Below are 19,600 nucleotides of genomic sequence, written 5' to 3' on the forward strand. Positions count from 1 at the left end.
GTGTGGAGTAGTTGATAGAAAATATGTCTGGACAGGAAACACTTTGTTGTTAGGAATAAATTGTTACTAACCCTGCTTAGCACTGGTTCCATTGGCATTCTGATTGCTAGATAGAAATCCTTTGTTTAAATGTATGTCCGTATTGGCTAAAGTTGTTTTAACGGTATATACCTAGGGTAAAGATAAGAAAGAATGTTATCGTTTTGTGCCATTTTTACTGTTTTCCCCAGCTCAAATCTAAATTCAACCCTGTTCTATACGGCAATCAAACTTCAAACCAATAAAAATACTTAGATTATTAAACTATTGTGTTCACCTAATTCCCAACTCAAATGACTTAAAAGATAAATACATGTAAAGTCTTCATGTCATTTTAATATGTTGTTTATCATTGCTTCATCTTTTGGCTAAATGGGATTCATTTATTTATTTATCTATTTTAATAGATCATCAGAAACTGGAAAGGGAAGCTAGAATCTGCCGTCTTTTGAAGCACCCCAATATTGGTAAGGAAATGTTTTCAGCCTGTTTTAAATATTAATTAAAATTTTACATAACATAATTTTATACAACTTAAGATATTTAATAAACTAGAATATTATTTGTAATTATTAACTAATAGGTTCCTAACTTTTGACATTAGTTACATCGATTGAGTTTTTGAAAGTTTTTCAAGAGGTAGCAATTCTTTCTTACAAGCACGTTGGAAATAATATAAGGTATCTTAGTTGAATAGTGCTTTTATGTATCTTTAGCGATTCTTCAGCTGCTGATACTGAAGTATGGAGAGACAGAACTTAAGCCATTATGTTAGTCAGCTAAGTTACTTTTCACCTCCAGTGTAAAGTGTTTACTTTGTAATCATTGATTCTATTCTAGAAACTAGTAGAATTATTTCAGAATATTATCCCTCATGAATATAATAGCATGATAATGTTCAAAATTGAACAATAATTGTGAATGTAAGAGAAATAGAGGAAAGAAACAAAGGGAAGGAAAAGAAAATGCTATATTCTGTGACAGTAGTTTTGATTATTTTTGAAAAATGTTCCTGTCCTACTCTGTTAGTTTTACTGTCAGCCAAAATGTTTCTGATGTAGGAGGAGGGAAAGAGGGAGCGGCAGTGCAGTAAAAATAGCAAAATCATTCACTGACAAGGTCTAAGTTTCTCTATTTTTATGTATAAAGCCATTCTGGTTCTGTTCCTCCCTTGAAGTTTTTAGTATCCTTCAATTTGTAGGTACTTCTTAGGTTCTTGAGTAAATAGACACTAACAAGTAAATCTGAAGCATTAACAAATTAGTGGCTGTCTAATAAAAGCCTTCTGGTTACAGAGAGAACAAAACAACTTCTGAAATGTAAATATGCCTCTTTCTAAGTATTTTACCCTGATGAAAGTCTATGGTGTTTCTTAATTGGCTGGATTATTTTGCTAGGACTGTCATAACGCCAAGTTCCACAGACTGGGTAACTTAAAAGAGAGAAATACCTTTTGTCACAATTCTGGAAACAAAAAGTCTGAGATCAGGGTGCGGGGAGGCATGGATTCTTCTGAGACCTCCCTCCTTGGCTTGTTGGTGGCCATCTTCTTATGTTTTTACATGATCTTCCTTCTGTATAATGTCTCTATTTTCATTTATTCTTTGAGGGCACTGATCACATTGGATTGAGGTCCTTCCTAAAACCTCAATTACTCTTTTAAAGACCCTAGCTCCAAATATCCTCCCATACTGGAGAACTGGGAGTTGGGACTTCAACATGAATTTTGGAGAGACACAGTTATACAGTACAGTTATACAGTTATACAGTACAAACTGATTATAGTTCAAAGACTGTTTTTCTCACTCAGGTTTAAGGTAAATGAAATCGTAGTTTACTGAACTTGTTATTCATATGAAAGAAAGTTGTTTTTGCTCATTTGTTTTTAATAGGGATCCTTCTATGAAACTCAGCTTCTGTAGATAATGAAAGCAGATGCCTCCATTTCCTTTAGCAGACCAAAGTCGAACCAAAGAAACCCAAAGTAAAACAAGAATGATTTTCGTTTTGACTCCCATACAGAATAGCCTTACCGAAAAAGGGGAAGCTGTACACTGGGGAAAGTTCTAAAGTCTTGTGACATTGCACCATCAACACAGTCTGACACAAAATAGTGTTTTCTCAAGGGTCCGTGGCAGCCAGTGTCCTTGGCTGCTGCACTTGAGGTTTTCTCTCTCTCAGGTCTTTTGAACTTTCAGACCCGTTTCTAACCACAAGAGAGATTTCTAGTAATCCTGTACTTTAGTGTATAAATCATAGGTATATTAAACTTCTAAGACATGATCTCAAATCATTATAGAGTAGCAAATTCACTCATATCATTCAACAAATTAATATTTTGGGAATATAGTGAGAATACAGCAGTCTAATACTCCTCCCTCTGTGGAGCTTGCATTACTGGGGTAGACAGACCACACATAGCGGATGTTAGGCTGTGTTAATTACTGGGAGAGAAAGCAGCGGAAAAGAAATTGGGTATGATGGGGGATTATATTTTAAAGGACTGATCAGGATGACTTTATTAAGAATGAAATTTGAGTGAAAACCTAAGAAACAGGAGGAGGCAAGTCTGAGGGAAGAGACTCTGGGAAAAGAAAGCTCTACAGGCAGAGGGAACAAACTGCCTTTGCAAACAGGCCCTGAGGCAGGCACTTGCTCCGTGGACTCCACCAAAGCTTTTTTTTCCCCAATTGGAGAAATGAGGATGAGTCGTTTTTATTTTATCTTAATTGATGGAGCTCCATACTATGTAACGTTGACAATGTTGTATTTACTCATGTAATGACAAGTGATGAAACAACAAGGACCACAGTGATATAAAATGGTCAGCCACCACAGACAAAGGTACACTTGATAGACAGTTGCTTCCATGGACATCTGCTGGTGGACTGGCAGGTGGTCCTGTTGAGATCGTTAACAGCTTCACAGGGATCTGTTGCTTACTTGCTACTCATTCAGGAAGGGTTTTGGTTTTTTTCTTTTTTTAATGTGTTTATGTATTTCTTTGGTTGTGCTGGGTCTTAGTGGCTGTATGCAGGATCTTCATTCTTCATTGTGGCTTATGGGATCTCTTTTTAGTTGCAGCCTGTAGAATCTAGTTCCTCTACCAGGGCTTGAACCCAGGCCCCCAGCATTGGGAGCACAGAGTCTTAGCCACTACAGGGCTTGAACCCAGGCCCCCAGCATTGGGAGCACAGAGTCTTAGCCACTGAACTAACAGGAAAGTCACAGCATTTGGTTTTGATTTCCTTGAAATAGATAATCTGGTATCTAAAGAATATGAGATTCTTATCCTCCTCTACTTCCTCTGTTCTATTATTTGCTTGGTTTTTTTAAATCTGTCAGGTTTTTTGAACTTCAAGGAAGGAAATACTATTTCTGACAATTTTTTCCCCTGTGAAAATTGGCTTGGTGCATTTTTATTTTTGTGTCTCTTTCTCTTGGCACAGAATCGATAATCTGAGGATTTACAGCAACTGAAATGTTGCTCCCAAAGAAACATATTAAACCAACTAAAAGTGGTCATTCACTAAACCACTTTTTCTTCAGCAGTTTTTTTTTTTCATGTTTTTCTGATTTTCAAAGTAATACACACATTTAGTGGAGAATTTGGAAAATACAATTATATAGGAAGAAGAAACCAGAGAGAACAACTTTTTAATATTTGTTCATGTCTGCCTTTTTATAATGAATCTTCTGTGTATGCTAATTTCCAGCATTCTCTTGTATACATTTTCATTCCCCTTTAGACAAACCATGAAAATATAATTTTTAATTGTAAACAAAGTTTATTAGTGTGTAGCTATCACCAGCCCATGTTCTAGGCTTAACATACTGGTAATGAAACAGTGATCAAGAAAGATAATATCCCTGCTTTTCCCCAGCCTTGGAACCTCATGGAAGGAGAAAGGCCGTAAACAAATAAACCTTGGGAATAATGTCATGGGAACTGGTTCTCTGCAGAGAATTACATTAGGGTAATTTGATACAAGGGCATTGGGTGGCCACTGTCAAAGAGAGACACCGAACACACAGTTGAAGTCAGTAGACAGATTTGATTCAGTATTAACTGCAGTAGAAGAAAGAGCTGAGCTAAATTCTGATTTTAGCAAAGACAACTGGAGATTTTATGGCCACGGAGCAGAATGAGGGGTCAATGAGTGGAAAGTTATTAAGAAGAGCTATCAAAAGTAGGGGGGATTCTTGCTAAAGTGGCCTCGAATAACAAAATTCTTACTAAAGGCAGACTGAAGAACTTAGATATCAAGGTTAGATGGTGAGGAACCTGATCAGATTTCAAGGGTAAGCAAATATCAAAGGTGGGAGGATGACTTCCCGGGATTCTTTGCTAAATCTCACTCAGGTAGTTTGAGAACAGGACCTCAAAGGACGTGACCTAGTTGAAAAGATGGCTTGCTGCTGCTGCTAAGTCGCTTTAGTCATGTCCGACTCTGTGCGACTGCAGAGACGGCAGCCCACCAGGCTCCCCCGTCCCTGGGATTCTCCAGGCAAGAACACTGGAGTGGGTTGCCATTTCCTTCTCCAATGCATGAAAGTGAAACGTGAAAGTGAAGTTGCTCAGTCGTGTCCGACTCCTAGCGACCCCATGGACTGCAGCCTACCAGGCTCCTCTGTCCATAGGATTTTCCAGGCAAGACCACTGGAGTGGGTTGCCATTGCCTTCTCCGGAAAAGAGGGCTTAGATGAGCCTAAAGCTGGGTCGAGGAAAGAGTCTCTGTCATTACTTTAGAGTGGCTTGTCTGGCACAGTATGTATGTGGAGGTCACATTTAAAGTTATATCTCTATGACAGGAAGAAGCCGTCATGGAAAAGCTCAGAGGAAGGACTATGAGCAGAGGTGCTTCTCTTATTAGGCGGGGAGTCAGGCTCCAGCGTGTGCCCTGCCCTGGGGGAGCAGGAGGTACCCTTAGATGAGTCAGAAGGATAGTGGTACCTGGTGGGAGGGCCTTTAAGCCAGGTTAGAGGGTTTGGGTTTTATTCTAAATGCAATGGGAAGCCAAGTGAGAGGAGTGTGTCACAGACCAATTTGCTCTGTCTGCGGTGTGTGAAATGGGTTGTAGTCACCTAAGCAGAGTCAGGAATAATAGTGCTCCTCCAGTTCACCAAAATCCGGTTTTTATCACCCTGATGCCCTTGGCTCCATTGTCTTGGGTAAGAATTGAAATAGCTCCAGTGTGGCGCCCTTCTCTGTGTGGACCGTGTAGTCTCTGAAAAGCACCATGCATGCTTTGACGCCACTAATTTGAAAGTAGAGGCAATTTCCTCAGTAGCCCCATCATTTTTCTGTCCTTGGAGCAGCGCGTCAGTTTTGTTTGAACAAACTGGAAGGATTATATTGATGGCTAACTCTAAACTGGCACCACAGCGTTGATGAAATTTGGAGAGATTGTCTGACCTCATGCTTCTGTTAATTAGCTTGTTTTTGATTGTTCATCTCTTATTTGAATAAAATGGCTTATTTTCTCTTGAGGTATGAAAAGATTTGTGGTAAGCCAGATAGTTTGAGCTACATGTCAACACATTTACTAAACCAGGGGAAAATGCCATTAAGGTAGTGAAATGAAATATTGATGCTTAAGGTAATAGCTAAATCGTTTGAAAAATGATCCTGTATTTCCAATGCTTTTGTGCTTGATCTTTGATCAGCATTCTTACTGAGAAATTTATTTAAACCTGTAGTGAAGCCCCAATAATTAAAAACAGTAAGGGAAAACTAGGAAGAGAAGCAATATACTCATTAAATTCAGCTATACAAATCTGAAAAGAACTGGACTAGGGAAAGAAAAGAAAAATATCAAGAGCTTTGATCTGACAGATTTGATGCCCTCAGTGAGAAAATGCCAACTGACAATCCTTTTCCTAGGACATCAGTATTTGAGACAACTTTGCAGTTAGTGTTACGAAAAGATTTCGTTCCTGGGTTATCCCATTCTCTAAGGACTTGAATTTACCCTTTTTGTAGATGTTGGAAAGTGCAAGACAAGTGTTTGAAAGTTTGAAGGAACGTTTCTATTTGTAGAGGATCAGCATCACCTTTTTAGGGGAGCCTTTAATGACGAGGCTTAGCGAAGCCCAGTAGCCCGAGAGTCAATGGAAGGGGTATGTGGCCTTTTCCAATCTAGTCTGTATTAGAGCCCTGGAACCCCACCTACAATGAGTTAACCTTCCTGAGATCACAGTCTCTTCATGATTACATCCTTTTTACTATCTCTCATAGCCACCACCCTAGAACACACATAAACGCACTCACTCATATGTCGTTATGAAGTGCTATAGAAAATTAAAGATGTAGTATTCATGGAAAACTCTATAGACTTGTGGACCCCACTTTATTCTGCTTCTGATGCAGGTCTGTTCTGTGAACTGCCAAAGCACATTGTGTCTGCTCACTAACTTCTAGCTGTTCTCCTTGTAAAGAAGAGAAGATTTTGATCTTTTTATTTCCTTCTGAGAATTATTAGAATTAAGTAATGCATCATGTCATTTTGGTGAGGAGTTAATAAACTTTGGAAGCTATTTAACGTAGATAAACAACTGAATAAGTTATTACAGAGCCTTACTTACCAGAAACTACCTAATTAAACATTTTATTTTCTAATTGAGGTATAGTTAGTTTACCATATTGTTTTAGGCGTACAACATAGTGATTCACTTTTTAAAGGTTATATTCCATTTATAGTTATTATGAAATATTGGCTATATTCCCTGTGTTGTGCAATATATCATTGCAGCTTATTTATTTTATACAGAGTAGTTTGTATCTCTTGGGAAACCCTGCTCCTATCATGCCCCTCCCCCCACACACTATAACCACTAGTATGTTCTCTATATCTGAGTCTGCTTTTGTCTTGTTGTATTTGCTAGTTTTGTTTTATTTTTTAGATTTCATAATTAAGTGATATTATACAATCATTTCGTAATGTTTAGTAATTTCTTCCTGAGAGGTATATGTACTTAATAGTGGGAAAATATATTTCAGAATCTGTTGTGTATTATTTGTGTGACATAAACTGTCTGTGTGTATATATATATCATGTTATGTATAATATACATATTATAAATAATCAGAATCAATATTGCAGTGAAAGAGATCTCATAGATTATCTAGTACAAACTCTTATTTTTATCAACCATTAGGGAAACTAACGTTTTCTAAATCTATATGACTTATCCAAGTCACAGTTCTTTAATGACATTCAGTTCAGTTCAGTTCAGTTGCTCAGTCGTGTCCGACTCTTTGCGACCCCATGAATCGCAGCACGCCAGGCCTCCCTGTCCATCACCATCTCCCGGAGTTCACTCAGACTCACGTCCATTGAGTCGGTGATGCCATCCAGCCATCTCATCCTCAGTCGTCCCCTTCTCCTCCTGCCCCCAATCCCTCCCAACATCAGAGTCTTTTCCAATGAGTCAACTCTTCGCATGAGGTGGCCAAAGTACTGGAGCTTCAGCTTTAGCATCATTCCTTCCAAAGAAATCCCAGGACTGATCTCCTTCAGAATGAACTGGTTGGATCTCCTTGCAGTCCAAAGGACTCTCAGGAGTCTTCTCCAACACCACAGTTCAAACGCATCAATTCTTTGGTGCTCAGCCTTCTTCACAGTCCAACTCTCACATCCATACATGATCACAGGAAAAACCATAGCCTTGACTAGATGGACCTTAGTCGGCAAAGTAATGTCTCTGCTTTTGAATATGCTATCTAGGTTGGTCATAACTTTTCTTCCAAGGAGTAAGCATCTTTTAATTTCATGGCTGCAGTCACCATCTGCAGTGATTTTGGAGCCCAGAAAAATAAAGTCTGACACTGTTTCCACTGTTTCCCCATCTATTTCCCATGAAGTGATGGGACCATGATCTTTGTTTTCTGAATGTTGAGCTTTAAGCCAACTTTTTCACTCTCCTCTTTCACTTTCAAGAGGCTTTTTAGCTCCTCTTCATTTTCTGCCACAAGGGTAGTGTCATCTGCATATCTGAGGTTATTGATATTTCTCCCGGAAATCTTGATTCCAGCTTGTGTTTCTTCCAGTCTAGCGTTTCTCATGATGTACTTACTATGCATATAAGTTAAATAAGCAGGGTGACAATATACAGCCTTGACATACTCCTTTTCCTATTTGGAATCAGTCTGTTGTTCCATGTCCAGTTCTAACTGTTGCTACCTGACCTGCATACAGATTTCTCAAGACAAACCTAAATTGTTAATACCCTCTATATACAGAGGTATTGGTGTTTAAGAACCTGATTTGTAGCAATATGCTTGAAAAGTCGTTGTTATTTGTGTTTTCCTTTCTAGGAGAATTTTGATGATGTTTTTGGTTCAAATAAGTCTTCCTTTCATATAGGGTAAACATTAAGTTTAAAAACTACCAATACTAATACAAGAAAAGAAAATTCTGTAAGTTTTGGTGAATATAAGTTATATCTTATATATTTACCCTGGTATGAATCAGAAAGATGCTCTGATTGAACGAGTTTTGTAATTTGACATATATAACAGTACAAGAAATTCATTCAACGACAGGTAGAAATTAAAGAATATATATAGACATTTCTTTCTATATACGCAGTTTTCCCATGCCTGCGAGTGATAATTTATGGCATTGAGGGTATGTGTAATTTCCTTTTCCTAAAATATAAAACTGGAAAAGTCCTTAGGAATTATCTAAGCCCAGTATAGAGTCTACGGATAGAGAGTAGAAGTTTTAGTAGGGAAGTAAATCCAAGGTCACTCACAGATCTCTAAAGAGATGATAAATGTGCAACTTGCTTATGACCTCACTGTGCATGACTGTCTCTTCTTTCACTTGATCTTGGAGGTATGGTGTCATACTGTAAAAGCAGTATGTTAGCCTCACTTTTAGATCTCCCTAGTCTTTTCAAAAATTTGTTGGGTCGACTATCATCCTTCTGATTTTTACAAGATAAAATTAATGATTACATGTTCCTATGTTTCTCACAAAATTTTACCTTTACATCTGCATGCAGCTTTCAAGTTTCTAGAATTTATGAGAAACCAATCCAATCACATTTTGTATAAGCTTAAATTCAGTAAATATTAATCTTTTTAAAAATATTTATTTGTCTGTGCCAGGTCTGGTCTGTGCCAGGTATGTGGGATCTGGTTCCCTGACCGGGGATCTAACCCTAGCCCCCTGTATTGGGAGCTTGGAGTTTTAGCCACAGGACCACTAGGGAAGTCCCAGCAAATACTAATCTTAGACATTCTCAGTAGTTATCAGATGATTAAATTGCCTTACATGGCTATTGCTACAGGATTTTGGTTTTGAACCCTTTAAAGAGTCACATGGGGAAACAGCTCATGTAAGTAAATGTTAATTGCTGTGCTGAGAAGACAAAATTAATGTTTTTGTGAATGACAGTCAAAAGTCTTTTTCAGTGTTGTGAGAAACTCAACAATGTTCCAAGCACATAATACTTAGTTTTTCTCTATGACCTCCTTCATTTATTGGCAGTTAGGCCTAATATTCATGTTTGCAGTTACTCAAGAATGTGTCATTTTTATTCTTAAACAACTTTCTCCAGTGACTCTCCAACAGATAAAAGGTAATTTCACACTATTCAGTAATAAAAACCAAAGTACTCTTGGTTTATCTTCACCTTTTATTTGATTAGATCTCACTTCTTTTGCTTGATTATTTGGTGTGAAGGCTAAGTTACTTTTTAGAATGTCTTGCTGTCTGCAGAATTGATAATCCTCTTCTAACAAATGTAGCACAAACTTTTTTTTCCTTCCACCAAATAAATATTTTCAAAAATACTCATTATCTATTAGCTTTTCCTGTGTCCTCGCCTCCTTTCCTTCCTTTCTTCCTTTTTGTTTATTTAATAAGGCCGGTAATATACACTTTATAATTTTTGGTTGAAAGTTAAATTAATAATCTTTAAAAGTAAACATCTTATTTAGTAGAAAGGTAAAATACTGTGGTAAAAACTTAGATTCAAGATAATATTTTAGATTTGCTTTTAATTAGGGAGTTTGGATCTGAGTCCATTTGTTATTGGTTCCTTTGTAAGTCCTGAGTTACACTAGAAGTAGCTGGACTGTGCATGAAATGATAGAAAAAATGGTCCTGTTACAAATGAAGGGCAATTTGTGATTGAGACTTACTGGGTAGTACCCCTTGATCTATCAGTGCATATTGTTTACCTGAACATATCTCCTGATTTTTCTAGTAAACCTATTTTGTCTCCTCCTTGTCCCATCTTCCCTAGTTTCAGGGTAGACTCCCCTAACAGAGTACCAGAAGTTTGTGTGAGTTTCTCAGGCTGAGAATTAGACCCCAAACTAAAACTTGGAAGAAAAATAATTCCAAGTATTACTTGCACCTTTTTCTTTGTTTGTTTTCCTGGGACTTGAGTTGGTTGGAATCGTCTCCTCTCTCTACCCTCACGACAGGCAAGAAGAGTCGTCAGGAAGCCATGAAAAGAGCTCAGGAATCTTTTAATCACTTAAAAATCATTGCTGTACTCCCTGTCTTCTGATAGCTTCGATAATAAAAATAAATTGAGGTATAGAAAGCTATTGTGTTAAGATTTGAAGATGGGCTGGATGAAAGGAAACATTCCAATAAACTCTGTCACCAGAGTTACTAACAGAACTGTTAGCTGTGCTATCAGGCACTGGTCTGAGTACTGTCCATGCTCATAGTCTTTTAATCCACAATGCAAACACATGCCCTTCTTATCTCCATTTTACAGACCAGGAATCTAAAACCCAAAGAGATTACACAGTTCACCAGAGTTATACAGCTGTGAGTGGCCAAGCTGGAATTCAAGCCTGTAGATGCTACTGATACTCTCACAGTCCATGCTCTAACTTCGGATTACTCAAACTGTTGTTTAATAAGTAGAGAAAAGAAGCTCCAAGTTTTGTGAAGATTGATTAAAATAACAGTAGACTAAGACCCTTTCCTAGAGATATTGTGTAATTTTACTATTTATCTTTATTTCTAACCACAGAGGGGAAATATCATCATGAGATTATTGAAACACTCATAGCAGATACAGATATTATGGAAATAATTTGATTTTCAGTTCAGTTCAGTTGCTCAGTCATGTCCAACTCTTTGCGACCCCATGAATCACAGCACACCAGACCTCCCTGTCCATCACCAACTCCCAGAGTTCACTCAGACTCATGTCCATCGAGTCCGTGATGCCATCCAGCCATCTCATCCTCTGTCGTCCCCTTCTCCTCCTGCCCCCAATCCTTCCCAGCATTAGAGTCTTTTCCAATGAGTCAACTCTTCGCATGAGGTGGCCAAAGTACTGGAGTTTCAGCTTCAGCATCATTCCTTCCAAAGAACACCCAGAACTGATCTCCTTTAGAATGGACTGGTCGGATCTCCTTGCAGTCCAAGGGACTCTCAAGAGTCTTCTCCAACACCACAGTTCAAAAGCATCAATTCTTTGGCGCTCAGCTTTCTTCACAGTCCAAGTCTCACATCCATACATGACCACTGGAAAAACCATAGCCTTGACTAGGTGGACCTTAGTCGGCAAAGTAATGTCTGCTTTTGAATATGCTATGTTACCCTGTAGAGAGATTCATAATTATGATTCCCTTGAGTATCAGTGGTTTTGCGTATTCAAATAACTTTGGGTTAGATTATTTATAAAAATAAATAAATAAAACAATGCTTTGTTGATCTATTTTGTATTAAAAGCAAAGCTCTTTAAAATCAAAGTGGTGGAACAGTATTTTATACTTTGATTAGCTCTGAAAATATTTTAACTTGAAAAATATTATTTAAAGATACTGATTTAATTTGGCACTTAAAATACTGAAAGGCAACAGAGATGAATGAGACCTAGTCCTTAACCACAAGGAGTTTACAGTTTAGGAGGGCAGATAGTGATGTCTGCAATTAAAATAAAATGTGGTTATATACTATAATGAAGCAATTACTGAGTGCCATGAGAACACTAAGGAATAAGCTAAAACGTTTAACTGAAATACATTGGGTAATGAACAGAATTTTGCCATAAAGAAGTAGGGATCAGACTCTAATAGCATTACAGAAAGGACATCAAAGGCAAAGATCAGATGTAAGTGTCCTTATCACACTTGAGGAATGATAGAAACTCTGTAATGATTAGAGTGTAACTTGTGTGTTGGTTGTAAAGATTGACTGAGAATAGTAGTGGAGCGTCTTGACTTTCTATGCCAAGGAATTTGATCACTAATCTATAGAAAATAGGAAATTATTAAAGATTTATTTAGTCGACACAGATGATTAAATCAGTTTTCCCTGAAAGACAAATTTGGTAATAATAAACATAATTGTTTAGTGTCAGGAGAAATGTGTTGAAAAGCCTTTAAGAGTCTTTTGAATTAATGTATGTATAAGACATGATGAGTTCCTGAACCATGGTAGAGGTGTCTAGTTTGGGTTACTAGAGAGATGTTGGACCCTTGAATTTAGGGAACAAAGCAGGAAAAGAATGTTGGGAGATGTTAGAAATTTAGTTGAATTTGAGAACACGAAATTATTGTTTTTAATGGTCGGAAAGTATATCCTTTGAGGGACCATGGACCAAAAAAATGGAGACTAGAAAGAGCACACAACACCACCTAAAACCTGATCCCTTTTTGCCAGAAAGTGTAAGCCTCTCACCACTTGGGCATTCCTCTTCAGGACTGAAGTGATTTACAGTGATTATGATCGTCCCTCCTAGACCAGTGCATGACTGTAGCTAGATTCTTGGTTTTTGGTCTTTTGTTTTTATGGAGGAAGTCAAACCACTCAAGTGTTCTCAAAGTGTTCTGAACAAGGAAAATAGTTTCTGTCCACTCTGTCGCTGAACTGTGTGATTCAGCATTTCTAGGATGTTCTTCCTCCCATGTCTCTCAACGAGGCTCATTTCTCACTAGTCCCTCAAGCCTCAGCCAAACATGTATCTTTTATGGACTCAGGACTTTAATTATTTTAATTTGGATATATCTTATCTGACTTACATGTGAGACATGACAGAGGGCTCTAGAAAATGTGAATACGTATTTGGAGACATTTACATGTAGGGAATGGCAACCCACTCCAGTATTCTTGCCTGGAGAATTCCATGAACAGAGGAGCCTGGCGAGCTTCAGTCCATGGGGTTGCACAGAGTCGGACATGGCTTTGCCTGCATGTACTGAACTGAACATATAGGGGATAGGCTTTCCAGGTGGCGCTGGGGGTAAAGAACCCTCCTGCCAGTGCAGGAGACATAAGAGATGGGGTTTGATCCCTGGATTGGGAAGATCCTCTGGAGAAGGAAATGGCAACCCACTCAGTATTCTTGCATGGAGAATCCCATGGACAAAGGAGCCTGGCAGGCTACAGTCCATGGGTTTTCAAAGAGTTGGACACAACTGAAGCAACTTAGCATGAACACGCATGTAGGGGATAGTGAGAGTGGATAAACACACTTGGTGGTATAATGATTATGAAGGGGCCAAAGACAGATGATAACAAATCCCTACTTGTAAAGGGCATGAAAAACTTCTTTTCCAAAGAGTTTTAACAGCGACTATCTTTATTCTCAATGTGCTTTAAGAAAATGTTTAAATAAAATAACTAAAATTTCCTAAATAAATAAAAGGAAATTATATTTGGGGGCAACATATTTAGAAGTATACAAGAAAGTAATATTGACTTCATTTTTAGTGATAATAGATCAAATGTGTTGATTTTAGGTAGACTTACATCAATTTACTCTTGTAAGTACCAAGACTATATTTTATTAACAGACTTAGATTTATTGAAGCTGTAATGAAGTTACAATATTGAAGATCATATTTTTTTCTTTAGCCAATTTCCATTCCCCGAACAATTTCTCATTTAGGAGCTAGTAATTCCAATTATATATTTAAATTTATTTGTTAGGAACTTTCTAAAAGAACTCTGACAAAACATGGTTTTCAAAACATATGTCATTCTTATATGTGTAGATTATTTCAGTGAGCTTTTCTTTAGATATTCCTTATCTAAATCTGCCTTTCAAATTACATCTCCTGGTTACTTTCCAATAACCCATTCCTAATATGGGCAAGAGAAATAAAACAAGGCCTTTTCCCCCTCAGAAAGCCAAAGAATCAGTGATTTAAAATCGTTGATTGTTAGCCTGGAGTGATTTTGTCCCCTTCTCTCTCTCCTTCTCCTGGAGCTATTTAGCAGTATGTATTTTGCTTGTCACAGTTGAGGGTGTCCATATGGCATCAATTGAGTAGAAGTCACAAATGCTGCTAAATATCCCACAATTCAAAAGACAGCCCCTCACAACAATGGATTATGTGGTCTAAAATGTTAATGATAGGTAATGGAAATTTGCTGTATGACTCAGGGAACTATGACTCGGGCTATGAAATAACCTAGGGGGTGGGAAAAGGTGGGAGGTCGGGGGAGATTCAAGAGGGAGGGGATGTATTTTCCTATGATTCATTCATATTAATGTATGACAGAAATCGAACCAATATTGTATATCAGTCTTCAATCAATTAATAAATATTTAACATTTTAATATTTTTAAACTGAAATTGAGTAGATTGGAGTTTAAAGTAAGAATGACAACATTAACAATAAGGCAAATAGCCAGACTAGCTATAACTCTGGATACTTGCAATTTCCCTACATTAAAAAAGTTTAATCAATGTGTCCCCTTAAATGAAGGACAAGTAGGCAGTGGTACTTGCATAGAATATCCTGCAAGCAAAAGTTTCTAAAATATTTCATTTTAACAACAAAGTAGAAAACTAGTTTAAATGTCAGTCGTAAATAAGATGAAATACCAATTAGGATTTTGTTTTTTCTAAGTAATTTTTTTTTTAAAGAAGGGTATTTGTACAATGAAATGTTACTATATGTCAGTACCCCCCAAGAATCAGATAAATGGAGATTAAAAAGAAATGTAATTCTCTAGTGAAGTAATTTTGTCTTTATTGTGAGTCATTTAGAACAGTGGTTCTTACCACTTTTGGATCTTGAACCTCCTTTGGATAAATTTCTATAGGTTATAGATTCTCTTCACAAGATAACATATTGACGTCAAAATTTTCATATAGTTTGGAGTATTTACAGAGATCAGTAGAACCTACATATGGGCCTTTGGACCGTAGATTTCATAACAAAACAAAAAAAATTATTTTGAAGAAATTTCCTTTTACGCTTAAACGTAACTCTCATGTTATTCTTAATGATCTTGTAATTCACATGAAAAGATTTGCACAGTTCTCTCCACCTCAACTCCCATCATAATAAAGCATGCATTTTGAGATGGGGCTGCAGCCCGTGAAAAGGAGAAATACCACCCAGTTGATTTGGGAAATAAACCCCTAGACAGGAACTAAGCTAATCTCACATTTATTTATGCCTATTTGTACTTTTACATTATTAATCCCCCCCTCAAAGAATTTGTTAAGAAAATGAATAATGTAAGATTTTAGGTCTGCATCTAGTGAAGAGAATAAACTGCTATTGAAAGAATTCAGAAGTATCTAATTAAAGTGAAGCCTAGAACTTGCAATGTAAGCAGAAGCCAATGTACCAGAGACTGGTGCTGACATGTGCTAATTGCAGTCCTTTAAAAATCTGCTCATGAAAACAAGTTTTATTAGGCAACCTTGGCAAACCTGATTCCTTACTTCACATACCAAAGGGTAATGAAATTTGTTTAAATAAGATAGAATAATTCTGCCCTCTAACTAATTTTGACAGGTCCTGTTCCCATTTAATCTGAATCAGTGATGCATTCGGAGAAGGCAATGGCAACCCACTCCAGTACTCTTGCCTAGAAAATCCCATGGGTGGAGGAGCCTGGTAGGCTGGAGTCAATGGGGTCGCAAAGAGTCTGACACGACTGAGTGACTTCACTTTCACTTTTCACTTTCATGCATTGGAGAAGGAAATGGCAACCCATTCCAGTACTCTTGCCTGGAGAATCCCCGGGACGGAGGAGCCTGGTGGGCTGCCATCTATGGGGTCGCACAGAGTTGGACACGACTGAAGCAACTTAGCAGCAGTGATGCATTACTATGCTGTAAAAGTTGCAAAGCATCTCCCAATAAAACAGAAAAAAATGTAACTCTCTCCTGAGGTCTTCCTGTAAACTGGAAAATGTTATTGATTTATTTTTTTTTGAGACTAAATGAACGGAATGTTGTGTTGCAGTGAGTTGTTTTTAATTTGAGAACATTTTCATGTTTCAATAGTGAATTTTACCAGGATTACGCTGTCTGCTGTGGGTCTGACCGTGTCTGTCCTCTGCTCAGAAACTGCTCAGCAGCTTCTCAGGGGACAAGCCCTAGAGCCTTCTCGATGGCCTGAGCCTCTACACAGGGATCACCAGCCGCTTTCCCTTCCTATCGTAGCTCAGCTCCATTTGTTGCCCCAACACCTGGGCTGGTCTGCTCCACCCGCTCCGGGCTTCTTGGTTCCTCACCTGTGCCCTGTGTTCCTTCTGGGGATGCTGCCTCCACTAGGCCCCCAGTAGTCCTGCAGGCTGCTTCTCTCGGACCTCTGCTCAACCATCACCTCATGAGAAGGCCTTCCCAACAGCTCTGTGTTAAAGGATAGCCTCCTCCCCACATGCCCACCACACACAAGGCCTGCCTTCTTTGCTTTCCCTTTTCTCCTTCACACCTACCACTATACTGTATGCTTAGTAAAGTATACTAAAGAGTCGGACACGACTGAGCGACCAAGCATAGCACAGCATTTAAAACCCCACAAAGACAGAGACTTGGCTTTTTAACCGTTATATTGCCTTGTACCTAAAATAGCCTCTGACATAGAGTCTGTGCTCAGTAAATGTTGCAAGGATTAAACAATGCATGGGTGCATATATTCTTAAGTTTAGATCATCTAGCGGGGAACACACACCCTTCTATTAATGTGGTGGTGGTGATTTAGTTGCTAAGTCATGTACAGCTCTTGTGACCCCGTGAACTGTAGCCTGCCAGGCTCCTCCGTCCATGGGATTCTCCAGGCAAGAATATTGGAGTGGGTTGCCATTTCCTTCTCCAGGGGATCTTCCCAACCCAGGGATCTAACCTGGATCTCCTGCATTGCAGGCGGATTCTTTACCAACTGAGCTTTAAGGAAGGATTTCTATTAATATAAGAAAAACATAAATTTCAATTTATGATGTAGTTATTTTATTCAAGCACAGAGTTCATCTATAGAATTTTGGAATCCTTCTGGCTAAAGTAATATCAGTGGCTTAGGGCAAGACCACAGCTAGTTCAGTTCAGTTCAGTTCAGTCGCTCAGTCGTGTCCGACTCTTTGCGACCCCATGAATTGCAGCACGCCAGGCCTTTTTCCAGTGGTCATGTATGGATGTGAGAGTTGGACTGTGAAGAAAGCTGAGCGTGGAAGAATTGATGCTTTTGAACTGTGGTGTTGGAGAAGACTCTTGAGAGTCCCGTGGACCGCAAGGAGATCAGCCCTGGGATTTCTTTGGAGGGAATGATGCTGAAGCTGAAACTCCAGTACTTTGGCCACCTCATGTGAAGAGTTGACTCATTGGAAAAGACTCTGATGCTGGGAGGGATTGGGGGCCGGAGGAGAAGGGGACGACAGAAGATGAGATGGCTGGATGGCATCACCGACTTGATGGACGTGAGTTTGAGTGAACTCTGGGAGTTGGTGATGGACAGGGAGGCCTGGCGTGCTGCAATTCATGGGGTTGCAAAGAGTCAACACAGACTTTAAAACCAGAGAGCAAACTTAAGATTTCTATCTCGTTGGGCAGATCAAAACACCATATGGCAGCTTACCTCTTTTTCCTGCCTGGTCTTCCTAAATAATCCCTTGCCACTTAGTCTGAAATCCCCACCCTGTGGCCCAGAATCTTGGCCCATACCCTTCTTGGTGCCGTTTGAAGTATTTCCGGTGCAGCGTGGAGAATCTTAGATATTTTTGCTGGAGTTTCAGGGTCTCCCTGGCAGACACCTACAACTGCTGGCTGCTTCCCCATCTATCTGGGGGGCATTCTCTTGATACCCCAGGAAGCAGAACTGTTCCAGCAATAAATGCCACCAATGCCCCCCTTTGCCAGACCACATACTGATCTGGTTGTGAACCTTATTCTTAGACACTTATGGGCTACCCCTTAATTTGACTACTTCACTCTTCAAAGCAAAAGCCTGCTTTTCAGATGAAATTGCCAAACTGCTGAGTAAAGAAAGAGGATTGGTTGTTTTTCTTACTATTGCTTGGCCTGTCCTCAGTGATTCTTTTGAGGGCCTCTGGGAGCCCTTCTCTGGAGCAAGGATTGCCAAACATTTTCTGTGAAGCACCCAATAGGAAATATTTTAGACTTTGCTGACCATGCCTTCTCTTGTCCTAACTGTTCTGACTTTGGCATTGTAATGCAAAGCAGCCATTTGTTGCTTTTCTCTAAGTCATGTCCTTATCTTTGTGACCCCATGGACTGTAGCAGGCCAGGCTTCCCTGTCCTTCACCATCTCCCAGAGTTTCCTCAGACTCATGACCATTGAGTCTGTGATGCCATCCAGCCGTCTCATCCTGTCACCCCCTTCTCCTTTTGCCCTCCGTCTTTCCCAACATCAGGGCCTTTTCCAGTAAGTCAGCTCTTCACATCAGTTGGCCAAAATATTGGAGCTTTAGCAGCAGTCCTTCCAATGAATATTGAAGGTTGATTTCCTTTAGGATTGACTGGTTTGATCTCCTTGCTGTCCAAGCAGCCATAGACACTTCCTAAATGAATAGGCATGACTGTGCTCCAGTAAAACTTGATTTACAGGCACTGAAACCTGACATTTATTTCTATATGTCATAAAATTATTCTTCTTTTGACTGTTTTTTTTTTTTTTGCAACCATTAAAAAAAAAAACAACCCTATTTTTGGTTTATAGACCATTCAAAACTAGGCACCGGGCTTGATTTGGTCTCTGGGCTGTAGTTTGCTAAGGCCTACTCTGGAGTCTAGGAGACCTTCCTGGGTGGGTTGCTTGGACTTCAGATATCTGCTTGACTCCCCAGTGCTTTCTTTCCTGGGCCTAGGAAACAGCTTGATCTTGATTTCTTGGCCAGCTTATTCTGAATCTCAGAGGATAGAAGCTAAAACATCTCAGTGCAATAATGACTTGTATGGCTTTCCATGTCTGACTTCCTCTAATTCCAGAAAACAGTTGCATTTCAAGTCTGGTTTCTGATGTGGTGCTTTTCCAGACTCGGTCTGTCTGTTCTTGAGATATGAAAAGCCTTGACTCTTGCTTAGTTTCTTGTCAGACTCGCTATTGATCTTGCTGTTACCTTTGCCCCTAGTTGACTCTTGCCTGGATTTCTTGCCCTGCAGTGAGGTTCTAGATAGCTGTTCACCAATGTCCACCTTGCCCACCAACTATCTCACCTAGGTAACCTGTCAGTGTTGGATTTGGTTTAAAGGTTGGGCTGACATCACTCACAGCTTACCTGTATTGCTTTTTTACCTGAAACATGATTGTCTGTTTCAGATTACCTCTGTATTTACACATACAGGTACTATTTCTGAAACAATTTTGACCCCTCACTT

At 39.0% G+C, this 19,600-nt stretch overlaps 1 protein-coding gene across 25 annotated transcripts in view; it reads left to right on the top strand.

Annotated features, from left to right (window-relative positions):
• Window positions 1-19,600, top strand: part of CAMK2D (calcium/calmodulin dependent protein kinase II delta) — a 320,633-nt gene that overhangs the window by 102,769 nt on the left and 198,264 nt on the right. For all 25 annotated transcript variants that reach the window (XM_069593410.1, XM_069593426.1, XM_069593413.1 and 22 more), the window contains exon 3: window positions 447-506. In XM_069593410.1, coding sequence (XP_069449511.1) covers window positions 447-506 — 60 coding nt within the window. The remainder of the gene's footprint in view (window positions 1-446; window positions 507-19,600) is intronic.

The sequence above is a fragment of the Ovis canadensis genome, chromosome 6, assembly GCF_042477335.2.
Source record: "Ovis canadensis isolate MfBH-ARS-UI-01 breed Bighorn chromosome 6, ARS-UI_OviCan_v2, whole genome shotgun sequence".
NCBI lineage: Eukaryota > Metazoa > Chordata > Mammalia > Artiodactyla > Bovidae > Ovis > Ovis canadensis.